General features: G+C 35.2%; 1 protein-coding gene across 2 annotated transcripts in view; it reads right to left on the bottom strand.

Annotated features, from left to right (window-relative positions):
• TMTC2 (transmembrane and tetratricopeptide repeat containing 2) overlaps nucleotides 1-13,296 on the bottom strand; it is a 442,328-nt gene that overhangs the window by 75,462 nt on the left and 353,570 nt on the right. For both annotated transcript variants that reach the window (XM_025403370.1, XM_025403371.1), the window contains one exon: nucleotides 7,433-7,547. In XM_025403370.1, coding sequence (XP_025259155.1) covers nucleotides 7,433-7,547 — 115 coding nt within the window. The remainder of the gene's footprint in view (nucleotides 1-7,432; nucleotides 7,548-13,296) is intronic.

Raw genomic sequence — 13,296 nt, 5'->3', positions numbered from 1 at the left:
ATGTTTATGGCCCAATAGTCTTATAAAGAAAGATGTATAAGAGAAATTTGGGAATCAATAATGTAATGGAATAACAACTTAATATACCCTATGAAATGTCTGAAGCAAATCTGATTAAAAGAACCACTTACAATTACCCACATTTTTATGTATTCTGTGCAAATTATAAAATCGCTAAATTTAAATTTTCTTCCTTAGAAATATAAATAATAAAATCTCTAGTGGCATTTAGAAGTAAAACTCTCTTTAACTACAATTATTAATAGTTGTGAATTGTCAATTTGAATTAAAAATTAATATAAAAACTACTCATACGTACAAAAGGTATTTCAGTAAAGTCTTGGCAATTGTTTTCAAGAATAGCTTATGAGCATTTTTTTTTTTTAAACTGGAGATTGTTGTTCATGTAACATAAAAACAGAGGAAAATAGCTGGGTTTTCCTGGATTCTTGCCAGGCTCTGATGCTTAGTTTTGAGTTACTCAAAGCAGCACTAAATTTTAATTCCAGTTGATATGTTATACAGTAGGAATAGAAGTAGAATTGAAATAATCGAAGACATAAAAATGTATGGAAGATCTTAAAATAGTGAAACCAGAGTCATATATACGTAAAAACAATGGAGCAGAAAAGATCCTTGCAATGAAACTTGTACAATAAATTGTTTATGACCATTAAGCCTTCTTAGATGAAAACTTCTCTGTCAAGATACCGAAAATGGCTTCATGACCTGTAAGTATCTCCACCTGAATTCTAAATGAAAAGACTAGAGTGGTAAAGAAAAAACGTAGCAATAAGAGGACAAAACTATGCTGACAATATAATTTTTAAAAAGGTCCCTCTGAGAAATTCCTTGATGCCCCATGACAGTTTAAGGCTATTCTTTCACAGCCTCAAACTGTTCAGGGGCTGCAAAGGGCAGAGTTACACCTGTATCTAGAACAATTATATAATGATGTGTAGTGGAAAAAATTAAAAGAGAGGGTATTGTGTATTGGCAATGTCAACGGTTATATTCACATGTAGTAAATTACCGCTTATGTTCAAGGTGTAATGTTTGGATGAGGAGAAGGAATTGAGACGGGTGAAAGAGAAACAGCAGAATAGAACTTGCCTGTAGCGGTGGTCCAAGAATCAACGTCCTAAGCTTATCCTGGGATTTGTTAGAAGCGTAAAATCACAGATACTACCCCAACTTACTAAATCATAGCATGCACTTTAACAACATCCCCAGGTGCTCACATGCACATTAATAGTGGAAAGAAACAGGGTTGACAGATGCCCACCTTCAACCTCATTTGCCACCCCACTTTGCTCTGAAGACCCTATGGTCCATTACAACATGATTGAAATAAGAGCCTCGTGATTGTAAATGGGAAGTCAAATATAACTAATAATTGGAAAATCCAGTGACTTTCTAGTGGTTTCAGTAAGTTTGGAAGTGATAAGGAAGAAAATATATGGCTCAGAGGGCGTTGGAAATATATACATACATCCCCAAGATACACACACACGTACACACACACACAATCTGATTTGTGAAAATAATTTGATTCTGTTTTCTTCTCATTCAAGAATTTAAATTTTATGTGACTTCCAGTAGAATGTATGAAGAACTTAGCATTTGTAAATTTTATGTTTTCAATATATTGATTACATAATATTGTGTGATTTGAATATACAAATTAAAAGATAATGATTCTTTCTTGTATATTCACTCTGCTCTCTAGAAATTAGGGAAGAAATTAGAACCAGTTGGTATGGTGGAGTTTTGCTATTTTTACTACCTTTGGGGCACAGTGATAGTTTCCACCCTTAGGCCTAGAAAAAAAGAAAGTGCACACATCTCAGCTGCATGCGTGACCCAGATCAGAGACTGTATCATGATTATACTTCAAAAATGTAATATCCCTTTGAGAATACAAAGTCGGAGTTCTCTCTCCAATGGCCCTGTCTACTTTATAAAATTTATTACAAAAGTATAATTTAATAATATTGGAAAGACCTAACTACTAAGCATTTATTTACACATTTGACAAACTGTTATTCTGTAAATTATTTTCTGTACCAATAAAGTCGAGAATCATAGCATCTAAGCCATCAGTCAGGTGTAAAATATGAGGGAGCCAATGTGACACAGTGAAAACAGTATCATACTACATTAAGCCTTAACCCCTGCTTTACCAATGGTAAATACAGAGAAGAGTATTGACTTTGAGTCTCAGTATGCTCATCTGTAAGATGGGAAGGTTTATTAACATTTACTTCACAGATGTAACTTAGAAATAAGAGAGTGACAAACATAAAATGCAAAGTATAGTGTCAGGTAGAAGATGTTTGAATAAATGCTACTTTTATCCCTTACCCTGTAAGCAGAAGCAGATTAAACACACACACACACACACACACACACACACACACACACACACCCATTCCACTAGAGCCTATGAATGCTGTAAACCATGTAAAGTTTGTTATTAGTGCCTCTATATTTCCTCTCAAATAACAAATATCTTCATGTTATCTTCAGCTTCCAGTTCTTCAGAAAAGTTGAATAAATCCATTCACAGAAAATGTTTCTAATAGAATAACTGATTTAATAAGTTTCTTCTCATAACACTATAGATATAACTCTACTGTGTTCTAGCATCGTAAATTCCTTTATTTTCCTTTAATGATAACCAATCTGCTTTTTAATGCTGTCATCTGGAACTTTTCATTTTGTTTGAAGTACTAAAAATGTCACCATGTATTGTCAACATTCTTTATGTGAGGCCACTCAACATTTGTGATCACCTCCCCTATGAATACACTTGGTAATCAGTCAGAACAAGGATCCCACATTCCCAAGCAAGGCAGAAGCCAGAAATTCAGTCATCTTCTAACTTTAGTTTAGCACAGGACTCAGTTTCTACCCATCAGATGCAATCTCAAGATAATGGAATTCAGAGGTAAGCATAATGGGAAGCAGCTAGGCCCAGGAGAATCACCTTCTAATGAATGTGATGCACACTTTGCTGGGTTCCTTGTGGGTGATGGTGGCACAGCTCCTGCACTGTAAAAGCTGCTGAGCCCAAGGGAATTCTGGGTGGTTGGGAATTATTCTTAGCTGTGTACAGTAGAGCTCCCAACCCCACTGGTAGAGTCTGTAGGTTATAGAACACTCTTTAAAACATCTTGTTGCTGTACAAACTAGCAAGTATGATTCTTTAGTACACAACTAAAACTGGTCTCTACATGACAACAGTTTAAAAACAAACCTATTTTCATTGATTTTGCCTTCATTATGATGAATGAAGATCATCCTATTTTGGAAATTTTCTCTATCTCTTGATAATCTCTACTCTATGCTCTGTTTCAGAAATTTCTGTTCTTATTAACATTTCCATATACACAAACAAATAAAATTATATATAGCATATATGATATATAAAACTACATGCACATATATACAGTATATAGATATAAGTGCATATTTATACATAAATAAAAATAACATATTATGTATACAATATATGTATATAAATGACTATAATTATATACACATGTATAATTATGAGCATATATAGTATGTAGAACTATACATATATATAATTATAAGTGTAATTACTTATAATTATGCATGTGAGTTCCTAATCCATCCTCCAATCTTTTGTTCATTCACCATTTTCATGTCTTTAGTATTTTCCACCAATTTCTGGGGAAATATCTATAGCATCTATTTAAATTATTAGTCTATTAATTGTATACTACTTCCATTGCTGTTATACATTCAGAGACCCTATTAATCTCTTAGTAATCTTTTCCCAACATTATAGTGTTCCTCTTTCTACTTACCTATTTCTTTGCACAAATATATTTTGTATCAGCTAAGTTAGGTTATACTTTGGGAATAAACACCTTCTAAGTCTCACTGAATTAAGACAACAAAGTTTACTTCTCACTCATTGAACCTATCCAACGCAGGTGAGGAGGGAGGTTTGTCTCTCTTTGGTCACTTAGGGATCTACATTTTTAAGTCAGAGAAAGGGAAAAGCACTCAGTCTTAGAGCTTTGGCTCAAATGTGCCATACATTACATTCACACACATTCAAGGACAAATAAGAGGCATGCAGGACTTCAGCTTCAAGGAAGGCAGGAAAGTGCAATACTACTGTGATTCTCTAGAACAAAGGGCCTTGCAATAGTTTGCTGAGAATGATGGTTTCCAGCTTCATCCACGTCCCTACAAAGGACGTGAACTCATCCTTTTTTATGGCTGCATAGTATTCCATGGTGTATATGTGCCACATTCTCTTAATCCAGTCTATCATTGATGGACATTTGGGTTGGTTTCAAGTCTTTGCTATTGTACCCTAGAACTTAAAGTATAATAATAACAATAAAATCATTAAATAAATAAATAAATAAATAAATGAATAAAACAAAGGGCCAAGCAAACTTGCTGAATGACATTAATACTACTTCCACCACAGAGTGTTCTTGTGAAGCACTTTGATGACAGGAATTTAGAGACCCTCTAAGAGGCTCTTAAGTTTTTAATGTAAACCTGCTTCACTGAGGCCCTTTATTTTGATACCTCTGACTTGTCATTCTTATCTGAACTGCCAAATTGAGTAATATATTTCAAAACTATATATTAGCTTATTCTACAGAGAAAGATCTTTGTTCACTTCTGGTAGCTGGAATGGGTATACTGGAAATTTCTCAAATTTCAGGCCTCTTGAAGGTCCCAATAAGATAAAGATTTGCCCCTTGATGGCTGGCCTGAGGATCTCACTTCTTCCAATCTCATCTTATTCAGATGGAACGACCATTATTTTTTCTTTTTGCTACATTTGTAATGAGCAGCTCCTGCTCCCCCTCCCCACGTTTATAGATTCTTTTGGTCATTACATTGGAGATTTGCCAAGAAAAGGGAAGTTAAAACAGTATGTTCAAACCTTATCTTGAACTATAACTTTTCCCTAAATTGCTGATTTGGGATAGTGGGTAAACCACTTATCCAGCTAACAAAGTGAGACACAACCAGGAGACACCCACTCTTTCTCTCACACCCAAATGGTCACCAAACCCTGTCAATTTTGTCTCCTAAATGTCTCTCAAAAGAACAGAGTTCTTGAGAAAAGAATATCAAACTTAATTTAGAACTATGTAGCATCACCCCCAGGAGAAAATTTACATGTAACATTAAATAAGCAAAATTTTGACAACAAGCCATTTTGACAAAAGTATATTCAAGGGGAAACCAATAACCCTTCTTATTCCTTTAGGCAAACAAAGCCCTGAATGTTCTCAACTATTAAGAAAAGAGACTGCTATTCAGCTTGACAGCAAGCACTCCAGAAATGCTTGAATTTGACAGAGGTGAAAAACAGAAAAGCTAAGTAAAAACATTCATGAAGACTGCCATCCAGTTGAGTAGGAGAAAGTCAAGCTGCTGTGGTCACTCTTACATTCAATACAGGAGGGCACCGACTGACTGCAACTTAATGAGGGATGCAGACCAGAGAAAGCTGGAGAGGATGTTCTGAAAATAAATCCTAAAAATTTCCTCACTGCCAATATATAACAAAAATTTTCCACTGGTTTCTAGCACTAAGACAACTAAGAAAAAAATCATAAGTGATGTCTTTAACAAGGACTTTTTTTTCTTTTGTAATATACTTATAATGGGTTTCTGTTGGTAGACCTTGAATTTCAGACATGGATTTAATATGTAGCAAAATGCCTTGTTGATAAAAGTATCTGTTATTATCAAGATGAATTTGCCTGCGTGTATTCCTGCTTTCCCATTCTTGCAAATTGTTTATTGTTGCTGAAAGCATAGTGTTTTATTCATGAGGAACCAAAAGTCCTTATCTTTGTAACAATACCTAAACTTGTCACACAAATTGAGGTGTCTTTTAAAAATTATCTTTGCATTGAAGGTTCTTGCAGATTGGTTACAGTTTATTTTATGAATATACCAACAGTCAATTGAATCCTGATTTCCCTTTGTAGGTGTCAGCTTTCTTGAGTTCATCACAAAACAAGTACCTTAGGGATGCTAACATTAATGTTGAATGAGGGCATTCAACTAAAATGTCTCTGTATTATTTTTTTACAACTACAGGTGAATCTACAATCATCTTAAAAGCTAAAAAAAAATCCTTCTACTTTTTACAAATGTCCTCATTTTAAAACCATCCAATTGTGAATCAACTTTTCTGTTATTATTTGTAACAGTAATCTATGTAATTACAAATCTATTCCTGGAAGCCAAGCGCAGAGACCACAGTATAGAAGTCATTTAATGAAGCATTTAGGTGGGGATTTAATGAACTAGTATTCAAGTAAGAATATGGGAGGAGTTATATGCACACATATATGTGTGTGTGTGTGTATATATATATATATATGACATGACAAATGATGCTTTCTAAACAACTATATAAATCATTTGATTAAGAGCAGTTAAAAACATCCTCCTATAATCTAAAGAACCATTTATGGATGCACAGATTTTCTTTATATTCACACACAAAATAATAATAATAATAATTATTATTTATTATTTTATTATTTAATAATTTTTATTATTATTCTATTTATTATTTGATAATCTGGCCTTATATTTTAGTATTTTTGCTCTCATTGTAATTAGCCTTTGTAATAGTCTTCTGAAAACAGAAGCATTAAAAGTTAAAAAAAATGTATTGTTTCACAACAAAGCAATAGTGTTGATTCCAGGGCTATTTTGAGAATTTCATGGGCCTTAAGTATACTTGTATTTGAAATTCCTCTCCACTATTAAACATTAAAATGTATCCACATACCACAGTCAATATAATTAACATAAAAACACAAATATTGAGATGCAGTTTACTCACATAATGTTTTGCTTTGGAGACATTTAATTAGACATGTATTATATTCAATTTTGCAGTTTTCTTTTTGTATTTTATGAGTAGTCATTTTTAGAGGGAAGGGGAAGGAGGTCGCAGTAATTTTCAGAAAGTCCTAAAACCTCATATGCCCTACACATGGTGCACATAGACCAAGGGAGTCCAATCTTTTGGCTTCCCTGGGCCACAATAGAAAAAGAATTGTCTTGGGGCCACACATAAAATACAGTAACACTAATAATAGCTGATGAGCTTAAAAAAAAAAAAAGAAAGAAAAAGCAAAAAGCCTTATAATAATGTTTTCAGAAAGTTTACAAATTTGCGTTGGAATGCATTCAAAGCTGTCCTGGGTCACATGTGGCCCATGGGCCACGGGCTGGATAAGGTTGAATAGCCTATAATGAATACAACATTTCTAATTTTTTTACATAGTTAAGCAGCATGATTCACATTAAGAATGTGGAATAAGGTGGTATGACATTAAAATTCGTATAATTAATTACCTTCTCAAAGTCAAGGCTTTGAGGCACAGTAGCAAGAACTAACCTGAGCATGTGGGCAGCATTGAAGACAACATCAAACTCTGTGCTGTCTAGTTCAGCTGCTTTTTTTGCCATCTCAGCTGCTTCTATGAGACGAGCTTCTTCCAGAAGAAACTGACCTGAAAAGTATAAAAATCAGTGAGCTTCAACTCAGAAAATCCCATGAAACAATAAAGCTGTTATTAAAGAAAAATAAGTACAGTGGCAAAGGTGATTTGAAGCTAAAATTTAGTAATACACTCATTATTTAGAGATTATTTATATGCCTTTTGCTTAATTATGGGACATTTCAAGGTTTCTATTTGCTAACTTAAACATTTTTTTCTTAAAAAGAAATCCTCTAAAGACTATTCAGCAAGATATAAGATGAATAAATTTAAAGCTATATTACAAATATGAGTTGAGTTGATTCCCACTGTTAGTACTTTAAAACAGCTCCTGTCTCTGATGCATATGCACAAACAGGCATATTCATATTGACAAACATGCATTTCTTATATTTAACATTAAATTACTGATAAACATAGGTAGGTTAAGCATTAATTTACTCAATTAGATTTAATAATAATTATTGAATAAATATTATTTATTCCAACAAGTTCAGATTTGTGACATTACTTTCAGGTTAGCTTTACAAGGTTAGAATTACTGCACACAGAGTCACAGAACTCTTTCAACTGTACCTCAAGAATTATTACATAATGCTATCCCCGAAACATATTGTGAGGATAAAGAAAACAAAAGTTAGGCCCAATTTTAAAGTCTTAAATATACAGACGGAGACAACAGGCCACTTTTTAAATCGAGATTGAACAGTAACAGTACTAATGCTAAGCCTTATCTGATATGGATATTCAAATAAAAACCAAATTAAAGGATGACAAACATATGCTGAAGCCATCTATATAGTTGCCAGGTTTTTCAAGTTGTTGTCTAATTACTATCTCTTCCTGTTTGAGATTTCATGTTTGTTTAAAGTTCAAGAATTTAAAAGTACTAAAAATAGTTATAAAAATGATTAGTAAGTTCTGAGCTGCAGACAGAAACATAAAACTTTAAAAATGTCAGGAAGACATACACACAGCCAACAAGCATGTGAAAAAAGGCTCAATATCCCTAATCATTAGAGAAATGCAAATCAAAACCACAATGAGATACGATCTCACACCAGTCAGAATGGCTATTATTAAAAAGTCAAAGAACAACAGATGCTGGCAAGGTTGCAGAGGAAAGGAAAGGCTCATACACTACTGGTGGGAATATAAACTAGTTCAGCTTCTGTGGAAAGCAGTATGCTGATTTTTCGAAGAACTTAAAACAGAATTACCATTTTACCCAGCAATCCCATCATTGTGTACATACTCAAAAGAATAGAAATCATTCTACCATAGACACATGCATGTATATGTTCATTGTTAACAGTATTCACAATAGCAAAGACATGGAATTAACCTAAATGCTCATCAATGGTAGACTGGATAAAGAAAATGCGGTACACACACACCATGGAATACTATGCAGCCACAAAAAAGAATGAGATCATGTCCTCTGTAGTAACCTGGCTGGAGCTGGACCATAATATGAAGCAAACTAACACAGAAACAGAAAACCAAACACCACCATGTTCTCACTTATAAGCGGGAGCTAAACATTGAGTACACATGGACACAAAAAAAGGAACAATGGAGATAAGGGGGTACGTGAGGGAGGAGGTTGGGAGTGGGGAGATCAAAAAACTGCCCCTTGGGTACTGTACTTATTACTAGAGTGATGAAATAATCTGTCCCCCGAGCCCTATGTATTTGCCTACATAGCAAACCTGCACATGTATCCCACACGTGTACCATGCATGTGTAATCTGTATGTGAACCTAAAATAAAAGGGAAAGATAAAAACAAAAAAATTAAAATGCTAAATGCTCTCTGGTGGCTAAAAAGCCCATTATTTACTGTTTATTTAATGAATATTACAAATTGTCTTCTAACCCAAAAGACCATTTCTTAAATAAAAAAAGAAATACCTCTATTTTAAGGATTTATAATAAACCATAGCCGGCCGAGTATGGTGGCTCACACCTGTAATTCCAGCACTTTGGAAGGCCAAGGCAGGTGGATCACCTGAGGTCTGTAGTTCGAGACCAGAGTGGCCAACATGTGAAAGCCAGTCTCTACTAAAAATACAAAAATTAGCCAGGCGTAGTGGTGGGTGCCTGTAGTCCCAGCTACTAGGGAGTTAGAGGCAGGAGAATTGCTTGAACCTAGAAGGCGGAGGTTGCAGTGAGCTGAGACTGCACCACTGCACACCAGTCTGGGGGACAGAGTGAGACCCTGTCATTCATTCATTCACTCATTCATTCATTCATAAATAAATAAATGCCACTGCTTGCATTTAAAGATGTCTAAATTTCAATTAGTAAACAACGATGAGTAAAGGTAAGCCTATGATTATAAAGACTTTTCGTTTTTTTCAAAAGGAAGTGACAAAATTTTAAGACTAGGACTTGGAGATCACTCAGCTATTTCTACAAAAAGTTTCACATCACTTTCTTAGTTTGTCGCCTAACATTCTGTGCCTTTCTTATCTCCCAGAACAAATAGACATTAATTCTTGGGTTAGAAAATTAAGGAAACAGAATTATAAATAAGTTTCATGTATAAATAACACATTACTTATGAAACAACTGTATATGCTAACTCTACAGATACAGATATGAAATCAAATTTAAATACATGGTGCTTTTTTGTATATCAGTAAAATAAGAATCAGATAATCTGTGGCATACTGAAATATTATTATCTCCTCATATATAGCTTCATAAAGGTTGCCACGCTAACCGTATCCTTCACATAGTTGTAGTTATTATAGGCTGCTTTTTAAATTAAAACACAATATTAATTACTACTTTTATTCAAAATATAATATTTAACTAAGCAAAAGCATTAATAAATACATTATTTAGGTGGTATTTAAACAAAGGATAATGTAGGAAATTATTAACTGTTCTTTTCCTTTACAGGCAGCTATTAACTCTGAAATGTAATCTATATTAATAGTTAGAAAAATGTAACAATTAATTGAATAATGAAGGTTATTTTCTTGACATTCATTAGACTGTAGAGAGAATAGAAGATTAGTTCTGGTTAAAAAAGAAAAAGAACATGGTATCTATTTTGTACATATGGAAAGAAAGAAGGATATTGACAAGTCATCTATATGGTGAAGGTAATGATACCATAACAAGGGATCCCTTTACAAGCAATGTCCAGGGCAAAGCCTTTGAAGCTTTAGCAATGCCAAACGCATCTTTGCTGTTCAACAACAAAAAAAGGAAACATCATTAATTTTGTAAAATCAAACTAACTTTTTATCATCATTTAATAATATTTCTTTATGCTTTAAATTAGCTTTGCCATGCAACATGTGGTGTGTAAACAATTTCCAAAAACTACATGGAACATATAATGTTTAGTACAGTAAATGGTGACAGAAAAAAATTCCCATATGATCATTTTATAACTGCAAAATTCATTTACCATATTAATATTCAGAAAAACAATATCACAACACATCAGTTAGGCATCTGGATATTTTCCTCTATTCTGTTCTCGACAGGCCACAAATCTCAATTGTCCCACATTAGTGTTCTGCTATGTGATAAAGGCACAGGATATTATGGAATCTGAATCATCTGGCTGGTATTTTTTAAACTGAATTTGAATATTTCAAACAAAGGTGAAGGTAAATTATTATTCTGCTACATTACATTGAAATATAGCCGAGAATTGATGAAAAATAGAGCAATAAACATTTCGAATACATAGAACTTGTGTTTGTACAGGGAACTGTTTGTACAGGGAAACAAATAGTAGGTTTCTTCCTAAGAACTACTCCAAGAACCTAAAGTGATATGTTATTGGGGCAACAATAGGAAAATTTTCCCTTGCCCCTTCTGGAAGACTTTACCTCACATCACCCCCCTCCCATCATTTATCTATTACTAGTAGTAGTACTAGTAGATACCGTTTATCTATTACTACTTCCACCAGACGCTAGCCCCTTCAAACTATTAATTGGGCTTCCCATAGTGGAACCTGCTGCTTCCCATCTTTGTCTGGAACTTACAGTCACCAAGATCTCCCAGCCTCTAAGTTTGTCCCATCCCAATCTCCAGTTCTGTCTTGCCTACCTATTGTAAAAAGACAGCTTTCATTTTTATGCCCAAAACATTTCCTTCTTAGTGACGCCTTCTTAGGCCAGTTTCCAACAGTGTTAGGATTGCTTATGATTTAGGTTCACTGTAATATAATTTGCCAACTAAATAGAGCACCTAGAATGGTAAAAGGGAGTATTAATTATGCTGAAGCAAGGGTGGAAACCAGAATTGTCCCAATTATATAAGTGGGGGCCACCCCACTTATAGCACATATGGCAGAATGTGGATCTCAGTTCTCTCATCTTAATTACTACTGGGAACAGAACTATTCGTACAATCAGGCATTGAATCACTGCTAGCAGAAGTAATAAATATGGCAAGAAAGACAGGTGCTCTTCCCTGAAGAAATTACTGTGAAGCCTATCAAGACTGAGACAAGCCCCAAGTTCCAGTGAATAGGAACAGCTCATGAGGCTCAGGTAGTGCAGGTATACTACAAAGTAGAGCCAGGACTAAAGGAAGAGAAACTCGAGTAAGGCTGGCACTTTGGGGAGTCCACCTACACTGATGGATTCTACAGGGCCTGCAAGGTTACCTTTTTTATTAGTCTCTAGCTTTAGAGTACATAAGAATGACCTGGAGGGCTTGAACTAAAACAGAGAGCAAGGCAGCATCCGCAGAACTTCAGATTCAGTGGGTTTGGAATAGCGCCCGAGATTTACATTTTTAACAAGTTCCCTGGTGATGCTGATGCTGCCAGTTCAGTGTCCACACTTTGCGAATCAGTATCTTATGTGAAAAACAAAACAAATGTTTTTCACCATACTCTGGACTCTACTGACATCTGGGATTAGCTAGCAGGCTGAGCTCTTCCGGTAATCAATTGCATCTGGCATTGTGGCAAATCTGTATGAGTCTACAGCAACCTCAGTTTTTGCCTTCTCAGAAGAATGAATTCCACAGAGGGGGATAAGGCAGAAGGAGATACTGAGGCATGTTTTAGAGCAGAAGTGCCAGTTTAGTAAAAAGCTTTAGAACAGTAATAAAAGGAAGGAAAGTACACTTGGGAGAGGGCTAAGTGGGTGACTTGAAAGGCAAGTGTGCGGCTTGACGTTTTGACTTAGGGTTTTATAGGTTGGCATACTACGGGGTGATGGTGTTACTTCTCCCCACTCGCACAGCTCCTGAGATCTTATCGGGAAGGTGTTGATCACCACTTTCGGGTGTTTTCTATCTATCAGGAGCCAGCGTCCCCTCATGCCAGCTGTGAACAATTATTACTTTAGAGAAACAGTTAAAAACTGCCTGACCATCACCTGATGGTTGCCAGACACTCCTGGTGTGTGGGTGTGGGAAGAGCCCTCTCCAGACCTATTCATAAGCGACTAGCTATAACAGCACTGTCTTCCCCAATCATGGGGCTTACGTGACTAGTTTATACATATGTGTATACACAGATATATGTGTATAAATAAGACATGTTCATTGAATATCAGTTTCCTTTCTAAAAGTCATTAAAATAAGGAAAGGTAGGCCAGGCATGGTGGCTCATGCTTGTAATTCCAGCACTTTGGGAGGCCGGGGTGGGCGGATCACGAGGTCAGGAGTTCAAGCCCAGCCTGGTCTCGAAACCCCCGTCTCTACTAAAAATACAAAACTTAGCTGGGCGTGGTGGAACGCGCCTGTAATCCCAGCTACTCAGGAGTCTGAGGCAG

This window comes from Theropithecus gelada, chromosome 11 (assembly GCF_003255815.1).
Source record: "Theropithecus gelada isolate Dixy chromosome 11, Tgel_1.0, whole genome shotgun sequence".
Taxonomy (NCBI): domain Eukaryota; kingdom Metazoa; phylum Chordata; class Mammalia; order Primates; family Cercopithecidae; genus Theropithecus; species Theropithecus gelada.
This window is presented reverse-complemented; position numbering and strand designations above follow the sequence as displayed.